At 38.4% G+C, this 21,418-nt stretch overlaps 1 protein-coding gene across 1 annotated transcript in view; it reads left to right on the top strand.

Moving 5' to 3' along the window:
• Nucleotides 1-21,418, top strand: part of TENM3 (teneurin transmembrane protein 3) — a 370,730-nt gene that overhangs the window by 239,146 nt on the left and 110,166 nt on the right. Inside the window, 2 exon segments of the mRNA XM_031064333.1 lie at nt 1,102-1,194; nt 15,311-15,549. Of these exon segments, the coding sequence (XP_030920193.1) occupies nt 1,102-1,194; nt 15,311-15,549 (332 nt within the window).

The following is a 21,418-nucleotide window of genomic DNA, read 5'->3' as shown; positions in this document are numbered from 1 at the left end:
AAACAAGACTCTGCTTAGATTGCTGACAGCATGAGTGCATTTGAAAAATTGACATGACATAATTATGGGATCATTATATACAGACGTTAGAAATTAAATATTGTTTTCAAATACTAAAGTCAAAAAAGTTCTGCTTTCTTCTGACATTCTCTTACTGTCAGGTTCTCACTGAGCATCTGTTTGAGTTCTAAACCACCAAGCCCATATGGTTATAAGCTTTCTTTGATGTCAGTAGTGTCTTACTTTAGATTTTTGCTTGATCCCTCTGGCATCTTTCCTGCTCAAATATCCCTTACTGTCACCATAAGTACTTGGAATTTGATCATGCTGTGTATTTTGTCCCCTGGCTCTTAGGCAAGCACCAGTAGTCCAGAATTTTGTAGCATTTGCAGTGTTCCTTGAGTTTATCATCCCTGTTTTCAGAGGTACACAGTCATTGAAGTAAGAATCGACCCAAGTATTTTTCCCCACATTAATCATTCCCTGTTTTAGATAGGACAAAAGAAATGGGCAGTTCTAAACAAAATAATAGTGGCTTACTTCATTTCTCCCCCTCATTTCCTCACTACTGCCTGAGAGAGCCAGAGACTCTGATGCTTCCTTTGCCCCTCCTGCTGCTGTGCATTGTCATTTGCAGAATGTGAGATCCCCACTCACTCTGGTCGCCAGCTCTCTGCATATTTTTCTTGCTGGCTGGCTGTGCCAGATAGCCAGCAAGAGACTGTCTTTTAATAGTCTCAGTTCAGTTTTATTACTTCATCTCTGGTCCAGCCTCATCAAGTAAACAACATCCCCCACTATGCACTGCTCAGTTTGTAAGCCTGCCTTGCCACAGACAGCAGTCAGGAATTGTATTCAAGAACTTGCACATAAATAAGGGATCACCAAAGGGTAATGACCACCTAAAGGTAGCCTTATAACGCTGAGTCTTCAGGTTACAATCATGTAGTTCACAGGACAGCATGGAAGGCAGATTAATCCCACAGTCAGTTTTGCACAAAGTTACATGACAGAATTAATATATTCTTTTTTGTGGGATCATCCCATTCTTTAATTTGAAATTGCACCTCTAATTTCATTTTTTTGTATCTTTATGTATAGAGAATTAGAAAGTCAAGCAGTCCTTGCAAATGGTCATGACAACCTTATAGAGATGGATGTGTTTTCTCCAACATATCAGGATAGCAGTTATGGGTATGTGACTCTTCAGTGTTTGCATGATGCTAACTATTGACACAGAAGACAAAGTGTGATTTAAAAAAAATTATTGCAACAGGGAAACATCTGGAACAAACGTACTCATCCTTATGTCTGATTTTTAAAAAATTAGTCTAAACAATTTGTCATACTGACTCATAGCAGATACAGAATGGTAAGCTTTGACTGCCAAATCTTGCTTGCTTTGACTTAAGACATTAAGAATGCAGTTGATATTGTATTAATTCTCTATGGCCCAATTCTGCAGGCTGTTGCAAACTATTTGCGTGATTACACATTTGCCAGGTCCAATCCTTTGTTTGTAATGTATTTACTACTTGGCAAATATTTCTTTTAGAAATATTGTGACATATATTATGGCATAAAGAATAACCAATCAAAGTTAGCAGCTTTATTTTTACCAGCTAGTTTGAGATTGCAACTGCTGATAAATATGTAACTTTAAATTACTTAGAGAATTCCACATGAATTAATATTTCAATTTGTTTAAGTAAAATTTGTATTTTAGAATTGTTCCATATCCACTTAACTTTGTCAGTAATCTGTGTCTAATTTTTGAACTATTTCTTGGCATTCTTATGCCAAATCAGTATGATTCATTTCTGTTCCGCACACGCAGAGAAAAAAAACCCTGACAAAGCAGTACCATTTCTGAATTGTTAATCATAAATTTACCTTTCTTTGTTAATTTGTTTATACTCCACTAAAAATCAGATTTTTATGTCCAAATTCTGTTTTGTTAATGGTAACTCCAAACTTCATAAAAGGGACAATGTGCTATTTGATTAAATGAGGAGATCTGCAGTTGCCTACTAATTAATCTGTATATATATTGACACAGTACATCAATCTGCTTTTCCCAAAAACTCTTAAGCTTTCACCTAGCCACAAATTAAAATCAACAGCAGGAGAATTGTATGTTAAATTCAATTAGTCAATCATTATCAGCAAACTCAAAGATATTACAGATACTTGCCAGAAGATCCCAATATATTGTCTTCAAAGTAAAAATGTAAGCATAGTATATTAAAACAGAACAAAGCCAAATATTGTTGTTCCCTGTAGAACAATTACCATACAATACTGGTTCAGATGCATAAATGCTGTAGTAGAGTTAATAGAACTGTGCCTGGTTTATGCTTTATATGTTTGTAATAGGATCAAGAAATGTAAGTATTTTAACAAATGATGTATGTTATATGAAATTTCTGTTAGTTGAGACTAATTCAGGTAGCAATACAATGAAATTTATCTTGTTTGTAATCCCTTCATTTTTAAAATTATGCTAGCAGGGATCATCTCCTGGTGTGAAAGTTGTCCAGAGATAATAATACATCAGTTCCAAAGCATAATAGATTTGAGACTACAAAATGCTATCAGCATGAAGATTCAGTTTATCAATGTCAACAGCATACTGTGTCACAGCTAGAATCATTATATATTTGTTTCTTTGTTTTCATGTCATGCGTTATGATATACTGTTTCTTAATTTGTATGGCTTATGGAGAGAATATTAATGTAATCAATTTGACAACTTCAGTGTTAAGAATTAATATAGAAATATACATTTTATATAGAAAGTCTAGTGTTTCATAGGCCTAGACCTAAAGAACAGTTGTTTATTGCTTCAAGAGATGTATTCAGTGTGCATTAATTATCATAAGACAGCTGGAAATCTCAGTGTATTTTAGCAGTATGTATTGTTGGCTTTATTTTTTTCTCAGATGTACAAACATATGTTAGTGTACCTGTTGACAAATCAGCTTAGTTTGAAGTAAGAAGTCTGTTTTCCTTTTACCTAACCTGGTAGTCCTCTTCCCTAAGTTACCTAGGTGTCAAAATCTAAAAATATGTAAGATTCACTATTAGCAAATGACTGTATTTAAATTACTTATAGATAAAGCTTGCTGGTATTTTCTATTTCTGTATTTTTTCTATATTCTGTATTCTCTGTTTTCTATTATCCCCACATTTTCTGAAAATTTCATACTTGTGCAATGTTAGAAAACTTCTGTTGTATTTAAGTAGGAATTTTTTGCGAGGAGGTTGATTTGGAATTTTTGTCATCTGTTTGGTAGAAAGTTCGGGAGAGCTGAGTTTAGGGTATGCTTAATATGGTAGAGGAGAAAACTGAAAGAGGCTGAGTACAGAGTGGGTAGGAGTGACTGTCAAATGGGTAGATGGAGTAGTCCATAAGAAGGAACTGAGACTGGTTGGTTAAGCAAGGTGGGAGATAGATTAAATGCTAGAGGACTACAGGCTGAATATCTATGATGAAAATGGAGATAATTTCTTGTCCTTTACTGCTTGTGATTATTTGTGAAATCCTTTTGAATTGTTTGCACCTCATCACCTATGGGACTGACTCAGCATGGGCAGAAACCTTGGCTACTGCCATATGCTCTACTAGTGACAGAGGCCAGAAATAATCAAACCATAGATTTTCTATCTGTGATGGCCTATGCAGATGAGAAAGCATTCAATATGATTTCTAAAGTTGCTTCAAACTTTCTTAAGTAAAATCACAAGTTAACACTTTAGTAAAAAAAGAAAAAATCATAAAGCTAGCACAAAACACTTGCAAAATTAAAAGCTAGCTTCTTTCTGCAGTTGCTTGGCTGCAGCTGAGCTTGCCATCCCAGTAAGTGCAGGTCAAGTTGAACCAGAAGGGGATTTTAACAGATTCTGGAGATTCTTTCTGTCACATTCAAACAAGTGAGGAAACAATACCAAATGTCAGGCAGAACAAAGACCTGGATGACTCTATAGTGCCTGCATTCAGTATCTCTGATAATGCTGGTTGCATGAAGAGTCTGCAAAAAGTGTGTGTGAAAATGAGTACCATAAAATACAAAGCATCACCCTCCTCTGGATGTAATCCTCTGCCTTTGTGAATCAGTGAATGGTGGTCTCTCAGTTCTGTGAAACTTGGCATGTTGCATATGAGAGACTATGCTCTGTCAGTCCAGACAAACTTTCAACGTTTGTTCCAACTTCTGAATTAATCCTTGAGTAAATAATGCCTTCTTAAACTATATTTCTTTCTGAAATACTCTCCGTGTGCCTTTTGAGACATTTAGAGCAATTGTTCCCTTCCAACTTTATGAAGACAGCAAGGGTAGTAAAAAGATTGGAGGAGTAGCTGTGCTCTACATTCCTTTGATTTTCTGCTTGGAAAGTGTAATTTATCCATTATTTAAGATAGGAATTAGCTAAGGTTAGAGTGCCTCATCTCAGAGACAACTTTTCCTAACTGTCTTGGTAGCGATATGATTCCTGAAGAGCAGAGAAGATAATGAAGTGTAATGTAAATCCTTACTGCTCGCATAAGCATTTCAGGTCCTCACTGCAAAATTCAGATGCTTTCCTCTGCTCTCCCTTCCTTTGGAGAGAGGAGAACTGTAATAGCAGGAATATTGCATCAGAAATACTGAATTCAGTATAAGGAAGTGCAGTAAAGGGCTGCCAAGTTCACTCCCAACTGGTGCCTTCTTCAGAAGTGAACATCAACAATATCAAGAGCTGAGCCACTCACTGTAACATAGATGGAAGTCTGTGTAAGTACTAGTCCTCTGAGAGACCCAGAGGAAGCCTGTAAGGCAACAGAACTACTGGATATTTTTCCAGCAATACATAGATCTTGTTTCACTCTTATCTGGAAAGTAAGTAGTGGGACACTCCTGCAGTGAGCAGTATGAGTAGCTACAACTGAGCCGGGTTTCTTTCCTTGTTCACCCAGCACAAGACATTCTTTGCATTGGACTCTCTTGCTCATTTCTGCAAAGTGTGACTTAGCTTTGTTTGTTCCCCTTGTTCATCTTCACGGAGTGCAGCATAGCAGAGGAGCACAAAAGAGCAGGCTTGGCAGAGCCATCTGATTATTCTGATTCCTTTGGTCCTAGATATGCAGAAATTAACTACTCCTTCTCTGGGGTCCAGAACTACCAGCCCAAATCTGAATTTGGAGAAACAAATAAGAGGATAACAGATGTCCTTTCCATCCTGTAGCACTACATTCTTTCTTGTACCACAAAGAAGGTAGGGGTGATGAAAAGGAAGATTTACTCTAATGCACCGAAGGAGAGGAAGTCTGAGGCTTTTGTCAGCATTCGGTCCTTCAAGTCATCATGTCCTGGTGACTTTCACAGCAGATTGGAACACTGTCTTGTCTGAATTGTTCTTTGAAGTTTCAGCTGGAAGTTGCTATGCCTGACTTCTCCATTCTTTCTCCAGCAGCCAGCAGTGGAGCTGTAGCCTGCAGGAGGCAGATGTGAAAGAGCACAAAGCAGTAAGGAAGACGCTTTAACCCTAGTAGGACTTTTGTTCTTTCTTGGATGTCAGTGTTCAGTTTGCAAAGAAGGCAGGTCCTTGGTGTAAACTGAGCCAAATTCAAGCAACTGTTGCCATATGTAAAGTGCTTTTCTGAAACATTTGAATAATCTGGTAGAGGGGGATTATCTCCATTTCCTACAGATGTTTCCTCTGTTTCTACATATGGATAATAGCTGTCTTCTCTTCCTTTCTTTCCCCCAAACTTTGATCATCTTTTCATCTGCTGTGATCTTGAAGCTTTTTCCAGGATTGATAGCATTAATAATGACTCAAAAGAAGCAGAAATTCACTTCTATTTCTTGCTAAGAAATTTCTTTTATTTAAATTCTGCCCAGAAAATAAACTAAGAGAAATTCACAGCGTAACACAGTTTTTGTGCTGGCTTGGAGTTATGTTAAATGCAGCCATATGGTTCTGTGGAAGTCAGTCATAAGCCTGTGCTAAGGGCAAACACCACCAGCTACAAAGTTTCATCTCAGAAGAATGTAAAAAGAAGATGAAGACAGGCATTAAGTGTTCACAGAGAAACAAAAATCCAATTCCTGCTAGAGCCTGCTGGGAAAGCTTTTCTCATGCATCAATGAACCAGAGTTCACATGAAACCTAGCCAGGAATTTCTGTTATCTTTTACATCTTTCCTATAATGTTAGTCAGCAGAGATTAATCTTTTCTTTCTATCTGTTTCCTCAGCTTACTGCAAGGAATTGTATTTATTGATGTGATCTATCCATTAGTGAATCAGGCAGAGGTTTCTAATGTCAGGTGGCAGGTGAGGGTTATGGTCTCTCTCAGGGAACGCAGTTGAATCCAGCATGAATAGGGTCTGTCAGCAGAGAGAGGGCACACCAGTCAGTAGGTGCAGTACTGTGATAGATCATGATCTTGGATCACTGTCTTTTACACATTTAATGGTTTTCTCCTCATTTTGATGGGTAATGTATGTCATAGAGTTTTTTGAACAAACAAAAAAGCAAGATAACCCACTCCCAGGAGGGAAAAAATTCATCTGGTTTGCATACAAGAAAGTCAGGGAGAGACAAAAACAAAATCCTAAATGAGAGAAGTAGGAGCAAACTATAATAGCTGCAGCTGGATTTATCCTTCCTTTCTTTAACTTTCTTAAGATTAATTATCTCTTTGTATCTCTTCTAGGTCTTTGCACAGAGATAGATGTGCACTCTCTCTGCATGTGTTAGTGATGATGTATTTGAGGCAGAGCTCCCAAACCTTAGAAGTGTGTTCTGTCTGAGAGTCTGTTCTTCCCATTTGAAACATCAGAAAAATAAAAGGATAAAATTTCAGCTACCCTTATGTCTTATTTGCTTACATTGGCCTCATGGTGCTGCCAAACTTTTATAGAAAGTTCCACTGTGTTATTGAAAAGCAGAATTATTGTTTACTTCTATCTCCAGATAGGTGCATTATGAATTGGGACCATTTGGAGGAAAAATCTTGTGGTTTTTTTTTTTTTTTTTTTTAGTTCAGGTGAGCAATCATCACAGTTTTGTTCATTACAATACAGAATAGTTAACAGTTTTTATTCCTAGGAATTCAACAGTACCTGTATATTCAAAGTCAAACCCAGGTCATTAGGAGTACTATTCAATTCTAAGCAGAGGAGTTGGGTCCTGATACAGAAGTATGCCACTGAAACATAAATTCACTGAAATTTACATTTCTCTCAACTTGCATTCACTCAAAGTGGATTTGATAGAAGTTTTTTCCACCTCTGGAGCCTTAGGAGAACAAAATTGATGTGTTTCTAATCCTAAGTGTCTAAGGTCTGTTACCTCTTGTGCCTTGGAGTGAATCCAGGCTAATAGATTGAGGACCTTAACAGAATACATAAGACATTTTGCCTGAGCTTGCTTAAAAATGTGTTAATTCATGTAATAATGTCCAAAGACTCAACACACCTTAGAGGCAAATAGATAATTTTTAATAGAGATGGATGCTGGCAGATTTGAGTTGGTTTGGGGGGAGGATTAACCTGTGCTCCACAATGTGAAAATTGGTGTGCTCATTTAATGAAATATTTAATTGGTGATTACAGAAAGAAAAGAATGCTATTGCCTTAGCTGGAACAGTCCAGTAAAGTACAGTGATCTTTTGAGTCAACAGTGGTCTTCTCTGTTGGTGATTGCTATTGTGTCCAGAGTTTTTCTCAAATTGCAAGGGTGACAGATGAGTCAATAAAACAGATTAGTGGACTTTTTGCTTACATGAAAGAAAGTTTTAGAGCATTCTGTATATGTGGATATTTCGATACCTAGAGGTAAAAGAAAAAAATGCAAAAAAATGTTAGGGATAGTTTTTCTTTTCTCCTTCACCTCTTTTCAAGTCACTTTCCATTCTGTCAACTTCCAAATGTCAGTTTTGATTTATTCTGCACTGAAACAACAGGTATCTGAAAATAGCTTTCCTCATCTCCACAGTTGCCTTTGCCTGACCCATAAAAAACCTAAATTTTGCTTTTTTGCTTTAGGCAATTAGTTCTTAATGCTTTTGTGTGTTTTACCCTAAAAAATTAAGTGAGCCAAACAGTAGTATTATAAAAACTTGTCTTTGTGTACTGCAGGGCAAACAGTACATACTCATTATAGAAGAACAAGGAAATAATCAGTTGAATTTAAATTGAAATTGATAGAAGGAAATACATTTTGATATAGTGCATGTTTAGCCTGCAGAACAAAATGCCACAAAACATCAGCGAGAGCATGAGTTTTGGGCTGCTTAGAGAAAGAGCAAGCTGTTAGTGAATAAACAGACTGGAAGGCATTCATTCCCTCCCTTTGTACTGGCCACTTTCAGACAGGGTGTTGTTCTTCATGGTCTACCCAACTACAATAATTCCTGTTTCTGCTTATTTGGTTACAGTTTTACACAGCTTTTGTAACTGTTCTCTGTCAAATAAGTTATCTCTTTCTCCATCATTTTTGGAATAAACTAACTTTCTCATTGTTCTGCATATGCTTTCAGGAGTCCTACCCCTTACACTGGTTTTTAGACAGACACCTCCATCAGAAGTACTAAGATAATTTCTAATATTGGATTCCTTTTGTAGTGCAGTCTTCTGAGTGTTAAGCTGTTCTTCGTCAGTTGTCTTCTAGCAGTGGGCTGTAATGATCTGTAGAGCCATTTATCACTAACAGGATCATCATGAACTGACCAAACATTGCATTTAGGACAGTGTAGAAGATAGAACTGCAAGAAAACCTATAGCACTAGGACATTTTTTACTGATCACAATGGAATCTCTCTATTCAGAAACATGATCAGATAATTACATTTTCTCCTCCATATTTTTCAGATTCTGTTAGTGTACAATGATACACAAGATCCAAAGATTTAGGATTAAATTATTTAGGGTTTTTAAACGCACATATTCTAAATACAGATTAATTCTGGATCAATGGTATTATAGCTCTTAAGATGAGGAGTGTTTAGTTCTTGTATGCATAAGGCCTAGCAATATTGGCCTTTATTCTGTGATAGCAGATGTCAACTAAATAATAATGTTGCACAAAGTAACAGTAGCTGCCATTCAATCTCACTGGCAGGGTGATAAAATATGATGTATATTCTGATGTACTGTGAGAAGTTTAGTACAATTTTGCTGGGCCTTATTCACAATTCCATATTTAGTATTAGTTTTGTTTAAGTCCTGTGTGACTTTTACTGTGGTGTGACATACTTGCCATGTGATTCAGCACTCCATTTGCAGGGTTGCACTGTAAGAAATAATTTAAAACAGAACCAAAATGCTGCCAAAAAAGTTTTTTGAAATGATAAGGTAGGCTTTTTTACATCTTCCAATATTGCAAAGCATTCTATATATATGATGCCCAAAATTAGAGAAGTTGTTCTTTAGCAAGGTGAGGCAACTTCAGCATAAGCTAAAAAAGTCATGTATCTAATGTAAAAATTATATTAGGAATGTTAAAATTATGCAATAACTCTATTCCAGTTGAGACCAGTCTATTTATGAAGTAATGTTAATACTCCTTTTTTGCTTGGTGATAGTTTGTGTATATAATATCTCAGCTTCTGGCAATCTGGAGTCCAGGGCTTTCCAGATGTGTTTATATAATATTGCATTCATTGATGCATAGTATCCATTTTCTTCTAAGCTGCGGTCAAAAGTTCTTGTCATAGATCCTTTCATGAAGAAAGTTATTCTAAATCACATTTCTGTTGCTGGACAGCTGGCTGTCTTATATCAAAAGTACTCAGGCTTCTGGGCTGAGTCTTACTGTCCTTGAATATTTTGATAGTCTATCTCCATTTCTATAAAGACACAGTTTTCAGTTAACTTAATCTTTCTGCCAAACTCATGGACGGTTTTTATCATTTTTTTTACCCCTTTTGTTTTTCTATTTACTGAATTCAGTAGAGAATGCTTCAGTTTTATTTTCCACAGAGGGAGTGGCAGCACAAAAAAATCTGATTTGCTGTGAGCCCTCTCTCTGCACCAGTATGAGAAGGGAGAAACCATCTGCATGTCAGCCAGTGCACATCAGCACTTGGTGCTCAAAGAGTAGTGAGTAAATTAAAAACATTATTATTTTACTTTTATTCACATGCTTCTGTTTTCTGAGCTGACACCTTTTGAGTTTTTTGATGCTGTATTTCCATCTTTTATTGTAAGGGCAAAAGCTTAAGTAAAATGCCTACCATTTGTGAAATAAGGGTACTTCCCAGCTGTCTTTGCATCCAAAGATTATTTTATGATAAAACTTTGTATTTTGTAGTTTAGATTTGTTAGGTACTGAATACTTCCCACTTAAAATGCTAAGATTAGCTGACTTTTTAATAGCAACATCTCTTGAATAAGTTGGCAGAAATATATATTGAATAAATGTAAAAGTGGAATAATATTTGCTTTAAAAGTTGAATTATTTAATAATACAGAACGGACTTGTCTTGTAAAATATTAGCATGATTCACTGGAGTTTTGTACTCCATAGCTTAATAAAATATTTAAAGTGCTGCTTGTGTGAAGATGTAGCAAGTGCATGTTATGTGATCAATTTTGAAGGGAAGATACACTATTGCAGAAGCTATAAGCTCCCTATGAGATGAAATATAGTGTAATTTCCTGTAAGTCAGTGCCTGGTCAAGTAGTGCAAACGGTTTAGGCTTTAGAAATTAGCTATTTGAGCTCCATAGTTTGAAAAGACAAAGTAGATAGATATATAGATAATTTAAATCATTTGTGGATGGATTATATTTCAAGAGCATAAGAATTTCAGCATTATCTGGAAGCAGCCTGGATTTGTTGTCAGATGCCATATCCTTCCAAGAGTCTCATAGGAACAGTTTGGCATGGCTCAGTGAGGCAGACAAGATGTGCAAGTCTGATAGCATTACACTTTAAATACTTATCACTCGGAGTTAATGTAGCAGGAGAGTCTCTGACAACTTTGTTACTAACTCCACTCATTAAAAATAGAGATATCCAAACAAATTTTCTTAACCCACATGAAGATGCCAGACTGACTTTTCTGTCCTTATTTTTCCCTCAGCGTTCAGCCAGACGGTGCAACCACTCTGGCATTTTGTTCATGGGATTTAAAGCAAAGGAGAATAGCTTAAAGTGAGGAGCTGTGCTGTGTGCTGCCCAAGACAGCACATTCCTGAATTCCCACTGCTGAATTCCCACAGCACACTCCTGGAGTAACTGGCTGATGATGCCATGGGCAGGTGCACTCTTCAGGGGTAGAAGAGTGGCTGAATGGCCAGGTCCGGAGGGTGGCGAGTGCAGTTCCATCCATCTGGTGGCCAGTCATGAGTGGTGTCCCCAGTTAAACAGGAACAGTCCTGTTTAATTTCACAGTATCACAGAAGAAGCTGTGTTGGAAGGGACCCACCAAGATCATCGAGTTAATTCCCAGCCCTGCACAGAACCATCCCCAAGAGTCACACCATGTGCCCAAAAATGTTGTCCAAACACTTGCTGGACTCTCTCAGGTTTGGTGCTGTGACCTCTTCCCTGGGGAGCCTGTTCCTGTGTCCAACCAACCTCTGAGTGAAGAACCTTTTTCTAATATCCAACCTAAACCTCCTCTGACACAGTTTCATGCTGTTCCCTTGTGTCCTTCACTGATCACCACAGAGATCAGTGCCTGCCCCTCCACTTCACAAGGAAATTGTAGACTGAAATGAGGTCTCCCCTCAGTCTCCCCTTTTCCAGACTGAACAGACCAAGTGACCTCAGCTGCTCCTCATATGGCTTCCCCTCAAAGCCCTTCACCATCCTCATGGCCCTTCTTTGGATACTCTCTAATAACTTTATAACCTTCTTACATTGTGGTGCCCAAAACTGCACACAGTATTCAAGGTGAGGCCCCAGCAGTGCAGAGCAGAGCAGGATAATCACCTCCCTTGCCCAGCTGATGATGCTTTGTCTGTTATCAACAATCTTTATCAATGATTTATTAATGGAGAGATTAAGTGCTCCCTCAGCAAGTTCAGAGACACACCAGGCTGGATGGGACTGTTGATCTGCTGGAGGGTAGAAGGTTCCACAGAGAGATCTGGACAGGCTGGATCGATGGAGCAAGGCCTGCTGTAAAAGGTTAAATAAGGCCAAGTGCTGGGTCCTGCACTTGGGTCACAAAAACCTCCTGCAGTGCTACCAGCTGGGGGAAGAGTGGCTGGAAAGCTGTCTTGCAGAAAAGCCCTGGAAGTGCTGGTTGACTGCCAGCTGAACACGATCCAGCAGTGTGCCCAGGTGGCCAAGAAGGCCAGGTGGCTTCCTGGCCTGCCTCAAAAATAGTGTGGCAGCAGGATCAGGAGAGGATCTTCGCTCTGTACTTGGCACTACTGATGAGGTTACACCTCAAGTGCTGTGTGCAGTTCTGGGCCCCTGGTTCAGGAAGGACATGGAGGTCCAGAGAAGGGCAGTGAAGCTGGTGAAGGTCCTGGAGCACAAGCCTTATGAGGAGCGGCTGAGGGAGTGGGGCTTCTTTAGCCTGGAGAAAAGCAGGTTTGGGGGGGATTCTTACCACTCCCTGTAACCACCTGAAAGGAGATTGTAGCCAGGTGGGGGTTGTTTTCTTCTCACAAGTAACAAGCCATAGGACAAGAAGAAATGGCTTCAAGTTGCACTAGGGGAAGTTTAGATTGGATATTAGGAAAAGCTTCTTCTTTGAAAGGGTTGTCAAACTTCAGAACAATCTGCCCAGGGAAGTGGTTGAGTCATAATCCCTGCAGGTATTTAAAAAATGTGTTGATGTGGCATTTGGGGACATGGTTTAGAGGTGGACTTGGCAGTGCTGAGTTAACAGTTGGCCTCAATGATCTTAAGGGTCGTTTCCAACCTACATTTTTCTAAGATTCACATATAAAAGTTATAATTTTCTTTCATTACCTTGATGCCTGAGGTGGACTGTCAGAGTTATGACAGTTCACACCATCGCTGTCATCTCTGGAGTTTGTCTATAGGGTTAACTCCTCAAAGGCTTTGAGAATATGGATTACAGTCTCTAGTAGTCTGTGGTCTACCAAAGCCAGCATCAATTCTCACTTTCTCAGAGAAAATAAAAAAGGAAAATATCAGTGGCAGACTATTTTATTGTGCTATTTTCTTAAAACTTAAACTATATTGGAGTTCTAGTCAAGTGCTCATATAATGCCAATCCCATTTTTAGTTTGTGGAGCCTTACAGCAGAAGAAGGAGGGTGTGAAAATTGCAGGGTGGTCAGGCAGCTTCTTATTTTTAACAGGACGCTCATATATAGGAGTATTGTTGTATCTATTGTATGGCTTTGCTTCTGTCCCCCAAAACAATACATATTGCACATGAAAAGGGAAACAGCTACCTTTGTGTTTGTTGGGTTCTTTTGGGATCTGTTTGTGAAATATACCTGGGCATAGCATTTACCATATGTAGCCAGAAAGGAAAGAGCAATAAAGGTCAAGTGGATAAGACACTTATCAGGACTTAATGAATTTACATGATTCTCTGAATCTGTACAATCCAAGTAATGCTGTTGTAAATATTTTTACATAGGGCTAGTTATTATTTTGGTCTTTGCTGCATTGAAAATGTCACAAGTTTTAATGAAGTACCTTCTTAGACAGGACTTAAGCTACCAGGACTTTGTCTTTTGAGATTGTTGATTATACTCTGAGCTCAGAAGCTAAAAAAAATTGGGGTGTGCTGTTGTGCACCAGTAGATCTAATGCATAAGCTTCTGTTGCTGCCATCAAGTTGAATATTGTTCAGAATGAAGTAACCTATGTAAAATATTTCATGTTTGTAATGCAAATATTTTCAAGTAGAGGACCTATGCCAAGATGTTGTAATTCATCCGTTAACCTCCCATAGCAAAATCACCTGTAAACAACAAATCTTGTTTATCAACTGCTGGTATTTTTCTCAGGCTGCAGTGGGGCAAACTAATTTCTAGTGTCTTTAATAGTGTAAATTGGTCCATTACTATGCAAGAATCCGAGCATTTGTCCCAGAGAATCAAAGTCCCATGGCTAAGAAGCAGCTCAGTGCCGTGTGGTGTAACTAGAAAGGCTTTGCCCCTGCACAGCTGGCTCAGTTAGTGCTGGATCCTCTGAGCAGTGCTGTATAAGTGACAGGCAGCAGGCAAATACAGCATGCACTTACCTTCAGGAGGACCTGGGTATCAGCAATTCATGAGTGTCTCTCAGCTATGACAAAACCCAAACCCCTTTCTGGTTCTATTTAGCTGTGTGTTGGTAAGTTCAAAGTCTCCACAGAATGCTTTCTTACCATTTTTACATATAATGTATTCATTTTGCTGGGCTTAATTAGGTAAGGGCAAGCCATATGCTACAGGGCTGCCAACATAACAGCTTGGTGGGAAACCTCTGGTGCAAAGACCTTTCTTTGAATGAGGTTTTGTTGTTCATAGAGTTGTGCATGTGTATCTGGAGAAAAACTCCAGGTAAAATGTGCCATGTTTAGAGACTCTTTCAAAGTAATTATGATTGCATGAACTGAAATTAAAGGATTCTACCATATAGAAGCTCAGGGAGTAATATTTCCTTTGGAGATTTTAATTGAAAAAATAAACTGGTGACTCACAGTGTGCTTAACTTTAACTTTGCTTTTCACATCTGTTGCTGGATTTTGGTCTTCTTGAACACTTAGTAGATATATTTCTTTGGACTATTTCTGCTAGGCTATAGCTAGCTCCTTGTATCCATAATCAGATTTTTTTATGGTAGGAATATGTGCAAGTAGATGCGAACTAGTGAACTGAATACTTAGGACAGACAAAAAAAACTTCTTAAGTGACTATTTTTGAAGAAGTTGCCAGAAATTTGTAACTCAGAGATTGCTGTTTTCTTTGTACTTAACTTAGGAAAGCTGTGATAAGTAGTGTGGACTGCAGTCACATTGCTCATTATTGACTTTTTAATGGAGTTCCCTGTAGTCTGTTGCGGAAGCCAACACAAATAAACAGCAGCAGAAAGCCTGTCCCTACTTGTCGGATAAACTATGAGAGACTTCCTCCCTGCTACCCTGTATTTTGGGTAGTTCTGTTTCCTGTCTGGATGCCAGTGTATTATTAATGTTTGGGGGGCTTTGGTCTTTACTTAAAGGGAAAGTGTCTTTTTACATGTGAGTGTGACAACAAGTTATTGCTACTATGACCCTTTGTAGATTGGATGTTGTTAGCTAATTGAAAAATGGGCAACATCAAACAAAAGAGTTATGATTGCCTGTGCTTCAGCTTGATTTACTTTTATACTTTACCATATGCTCTTTCTTTCACAGGCATTTCCTATTCAAAACAGGAACAGGGACCACACCGCTGTTCAGCACTGCCACGCCAGGGTACACAATGGCATCGGGTTCTGTTTATTCCCCTCCTACTCGGCCACTACCTAGGAACACCCTGTCCAGAAGTGCTTTTAAATTCAAGAAGTCTTCAAAGTACTGTAGCTGGAAATGTACTGCACTCTGTGCTGTAGGGGTCTCAGTGCTGCTGGCAATACTGCTGTCCTACTTTATAGGTGAGTCCCATTTTTTATAATTGTCACTGCGGACAGTGGTGTCTGATGGATTATACATGGACTGTGACACACTAACCTTTAACTAGCCAAGTCTTTGGCAACACTAAAAGCCACAAGGATTTAATGAAAAGTCACAATTGTTTTGAGAAATTAGGAAATCTGAATATTTTGCAAGCATCCTGTAGCTTGATGGTCAGTGAATTAACTTCAAAGAAGTATTTACACTACAATTAAATTATGTGGGGTCAAGTTCTTATAAAAGTATACGTAAAATATAGGCTGTAAAAATTCCATGATGTGACTATAACTTTCAGCATATCGTTGGAACTCTTTTCCTCTCATTTTGCTGAAATATTTCTAATACAATCTTTAGGAATGCTGACTGTCACCTATTTCATCATTACATCCATGTAGGTTTGTGTATAGAGCTGGAGCAGAAGTCTAATACAGATGTTGGATTGTGAAATAGGGAAAGTAATTGTCCGAAAGACAACATGCAGTGAAGATTTAGACTTCTTCCTCTCTTGTGGGTTGTTTATTTTTAATTAATGTCACTTTTCTCTATTTGTTTGTTAAATTCTGTTTTCCAAATTTTATTTTAGAATATTTCCTTCATTTCTTAATCTCCTTAATTATTTTCATTAATATTCACTATAAATAGTATGTAATTGGAGTTTGAGGCAGTTAATAGAAGCAATAGTTGACTATGAGAAAATGTCCTTGACTTTAATAAGGGAACACAACAGGATCATTTTGCACTCATAACTTCCTTTGCATCTTTGTCCAGATTACAGATTTTTTAATCTCTTGAGACCATGAATGGTTTTCAAAGACTTTCTTTTAACTGACTTGTTAATTAGAAGTTTTGGTCATCACAGTTACGGAAATATAAGTGTAATGATCTGGTTTTTGTTACTGGTTGGACTCAAGTTTAGCATCTTGAGGAGTGGAGGAAAGAAAACCGAAAGAAGTCAATCTCTCTTTCCTTCCCTCTTTTTAAAAGCAGTGTTAATTTATAATAGAGCCTAGAAGGCCTTAAGATCCTTAAATCTTTGTGTCATCGTTCAAACAACCTTGTTGCATTTCAATGCAAGACACAGCATAAGCTCTGTAGAGCCTTTGAAGTAGTTCGTACTGAGTTGAATCTCCTGTGAACAATGCAAGAAACTGGGTTTCTGAGTAGCTGGAGAAATTCCCCTCTGACCCAGCAAAGCTGAGCCCCTGAGCACCCTTTCCACCTCAGCTGGCAGCCCCAAAGAGCAAAAGATGTATATGCAAATGTAGGGCTTGCCACTGCTCTTCAGCTTCCTTCAGTCATTGCATTTGTGGTTGTTTCATGGGAATGTGCAAGGAGTTTAAAGGTGTGGTTTAGAGTTGAGTTTTGACATGAAATCTTTTTTTAAGTAGGATTGAAATAATCCCACTTATAAAACACATTAATTGTGCTCAGTGTTTGTAATATTGCCTCATAAATCATCAGAAGTAAACATCTGCTACTAAATAAATGCATAAATATGCAAGAAAGAATTCAGCATGAAGTATCACTGTCAGAAGTTGGGAAAAACAGCCATACATACAGTAAAACACTGGAGACCTGATTGTGAGCTGAGCTCTACACTTTGCCAGCCCCAAAGAGCCAGATTACTTATGAATCTGAGGGGCACAGGAAGATAGCTGTGCCGGCTTATTTCTCCCCCAGGCGCATTAAGAAATACAAGCATGTCTAATGCGCCTCTATTCCTATATTCGGGAAAGAGGACGGAGCTTTCCCGTGAGCAAGGGCTGAAAGCTTCGCACATCATTTATTCACATACCCTGTAAAGAAAAGATAGCTGTACAACATTTCATTTCGTGGGTGCACGCCAGCTCACATCCTAGCTGAAATAATGCACAACAGCCTTCCCCTGCCCACAGTCAATAGGGAGCTCAATGCCTACTGGTGATATTACACATATTTCAGCTAACTCAGCAATCTAAATGTAAAATTCAGCACTCAGAGATGCTCTCTAGAGAACTTTGTGTCCATAAAATGACGAATGGATTGCACTCATTCATATATGTGGTTTTCCCGTCTCTGCAGATGTGATATCAGAAATATTCCCCGTTTAATAGGCCAGCTAAGTATAAATGAGTAGAAATCATTAATGTAAGATGGAAGCACTCCTTCATCTTAGTTGACTGTTTCATAGAATGGTTTGGGTTGGAACAGATATTTAAGATCATTTAGTTTTAAACCCCCTGCCATGGACAGGGACATGTTGTGCTAGATCAGGTTGCTCAAAGCACCATCCAGCCTGACCTTGAATACATCCAGGGATGGGGCATCCACAGCTTCTCTGGGCAACCTGTTGCATTGTCTGACCACCTCACAGCAAAGAATTTATTCCTGGTATCTAATCTAAACCTGTCCCATTTCAGTTAAAGCCATTCCCCTTTCTCCCATCTTTGTGAGAAGTCCCTCTCCAGGTCTCTTTCAGGTCCCCTTTGGGTAATAGAAGGCTGCTGTAAGGTGTCCCCAGAGCCTTCTCTTCTTCAGGCTGAATAACCCTACTCCCTTGTAGGAGTCTAGGAAACATGTCTTCAGAGGAGACATGTTTCATAATGTAGGTGTAAAAGGGAAATGACTGAGTAGGAAATTGTTTGTAATATTAAAAGAAGGGAGGGATTGCAGTGTTATGTGACCCCTAGCACCCTGTGATATGCCTCCAATACAGTAGTCTAGCATCTCTGCTGAAGTTTACAGCAGCGGAAGTGGCATGTCATATTTGTATAGCCAGTTTGAGACATGTTTTGAACTTCACAGAAATATGTTGCTACAAGTGTGAAAATGCTACCATACCACCTTGTAGTATTTGCATGAAAGAATGAATTCAATATGAAGTATCACTGTCAAGAGCTGGGAAAACACCCATTTTGCAGCCTGATTGCAGCAGAATATGCCAGTACACGTTGATAAGGTGTGGCTGATGTCTGTGGTGTGCCTGTGGCAGCTGCAGACAGAAGGACTAATAGACCACTCTTCCAGTGAGTGGTGGTGTAACCCAGCCCTTCTCAGAAGTGCAGAGATAAACGTGTCATGCCCAGGCTTATTTTAGTTACAGTGAGTATGGGGTAGAGAAAGTGACTTGAGATCTTGCTGCCTCTGCTCAGGCGACATAAGGCAGAAGAGACAGTTTGCTAGACTTCATGTCTGCCTTTGCAGAACTGCTCAGTCAATTACTGCTCCGTCAATTAGCCCAGCCAGAGGAAGGAGCTGCATCAAGAGTCTGGTATGTCTTGCACTTCTTCCATCACTCTGACAGGAAAGACTCCTGCGTTTCCAAAGTCTGCAAAGATGAGGTGAGAGCAGAGAGTGTCAGCATGGGTAGAGACCAGAGCAGACACTACACTCTAAAGCCACTTAATGCAGTCTTGGGGATCACAAGGAATTGAAAATGTTATTTCAGTCTAATGGAAAGTCTTCCCATGAATTCTTGCATTTCTAGCCCACAGGTCTCTCTCAACCATTCTGCAATGTACAAAGTATTTAAACTTTCTATTCCTGTCGATTAGGCCTGCTAAGAGAAAGTAGAAGAAAGTTGTGGAAAGTGTTGGTCCTTTGCTTTGAGGCTTCATCTACTGTTAAATGGTTGAGAAAGAAATAAAGCAACAGAAACACGCAAGTGCTGAAACAAAAGATAGTGTATTAACATATAGAAGACAGGAATTAAAAATAGCTCTAGTTTAAAGTCAAGGATTCAAGGAAAAGCTCCCTGAAATAATGGATTACAAAATGGGGAGTAAAGAACTTTAACTGCCTTATTTTGGGATCAGGTTTACATTGGAATTTCTTTAAGCTGCTCATTTGCTTAACTTCTGTCTGTAATCAGATTTGCAACCAAGGAAAAAAGCAACCTTTTTTGTCCAACATAAATATTTTAGAATCTTCTTCCCCTGTTTGGAAGACTGGGAAGAGCAATATTAAATATAAGCCATTAAGGAGTAAGAAGAATGAAGTTGCCTTTGTTTGACCTCTTTCTGTACAGACATTAACAGTTTTAACCAGCTTGGTACAGAGTGTCCGTGTGAAACCAGAAATAGAGTTCAGTTTTATTATGTGGGGACAACACAGCACTTTGTTTCCTTGGTTTCTCCGTGGCTTACTGCCTCCTTCAGCATCCATCACTTGCAGTGAATGAATGAATAAAAAGAAAGTTCTGAAGGCAAGTTCTGAAGAGCACCTCCTAGGTCAAAAATAAGCACCAGGTCAAAGTTTCATATGTAACCACCGTCCTTTAATTCCACATTTTGGGATTTTCCCTGTCCACTTGGGTTTTACTAAGCGAAGGAGTTTAGTTGTTCTTGGATGTGATTTTTCAGAACAGAAAAATCCACTGTGTAATTATAGGGAACTAACCAGTCAGAAGGAGTTGTTTCCAATATGTTGTTACATATCACAGACTCTGACCAGTTGTATTAACAAACTGATTTGTACTGTACTAATTATTTCTGCTGTAGTGTGGATTCAGCAATTAATGGATGAAATTAATGAGAATTTGGGGACCTCAGAACCCCTCTTTCTTCCCCAAGAGTCACTCTAGCAATTGATTCTCCATTGCCAATGGCACTGTCTTGACATTTTGTAAATCAATATAAGAAATTACTGCCATTTTCAGTGTACATGGAACTGAAGAGGGGAGCAATTCAGTTCCTCAGTGCTGTAACTGCACAATACCAGATTCAGTCAACTAAGCATGAAGAGCTGTACACTGAAAAATTGCAGGCATCTGTCATGAATTTTGTCTTATGTCTGCTAAATAAATTTCCACGAACATAAAACATCATTTGAATGCACAGTAAGACCTGAGCTATTTAGTCGGGCCTTTCCTGTCCTGACTGCTTCACAGCAACCTGTCATACTTTCAAGTCATTGAGCACTTCACTCTTTGTGTAACTTGGGATTGATCATTTTGTTAGCCTTATCTCAGCAGTCAGTGGTCAGAACAAGAATATACACCAGTCAGCTATTCATTGTGATAAAGCAAGTATTTACATGTTGGTGATAACAGAAGGGCATCTCTTCTGTTGGAAAAAAAGAAAACCAAAAACAAACAAAAAGTAATTCCATTTCATTTAAAAGGCCAAATAATTATTTTTGTCTCTATTGCCTTCATCACTTCACCGCTTTCTTTATCTATCAGTATTTTTTTCCTACTTAAGCAAATCCAGTTTGGACAGAAAATAAAGCTAATATTTAGACTTAACAGATGAAATATCTTATGGGAAAACATGTATTTTAGTTGGTACTTCATTCTGTGGGAAACAGTAGAAAAACTTGGCTTCTGCTACAACACAGATTACCATAAGATCATGATGAAAGCTTCAAATGAAATGTGAATGGAAAAAATACCAGATTAGAAAGCCATGTTTGATAATTACAGATAATTAATATTTTCTACACTGTATAAAAATAGCTGCATTGTGCTTGTTTTGCAGTTATTATAATAAGCACTCATGCTTTTTGTCTGTCTAAAAATGTTACTGTTTTATCATCATCCCAAAATATTAAAAATAAGCTGAACATCATGTGCCAGTATATTTCAAATAATGGACAGCTGTCTTCAGAGTTATCTCAAAAACTTCCTGAGAATAAGAACAGAGCAACTTAAGAGGTTTTTAGGTAGAAAGAGAAGGAAATGTCCAGGAAAAATAGCAATCTGGTTTCATTATTAGAGGAGACTGACACATCAGACGGATGAGAAGTGTGAAAGATAGTGTGTGACTATCTGAGGTGAGTTTTAAGTAATTGTTGAAAATTACTTAATTGTCTGTTTTTGTAGACTAGGGCTAACATCCTCTGTCCTCAGTGATATTTCTGAGTTTGTTGTCA

The sequence above is a fragment of the Geospiza fortis genome, unplaced genomic scaffold (genome assembly GCF_000277835.1).
Source record: "Geospiza fortis unplaced genomic scaffold, GeoFor_1.0 scaffold40, whole genome shotgun sequence".
Lineage (NCBI taxonomy): Eukaryota > Metazoa > Chordata > Aves > Passeriformes > Thraupidae > Geospiza > Geospiza fortis.
Note: the sequence above shows the minus strand (reverse complement) of the source record. Positions and strands in the feature narration are given on the sequence as shown.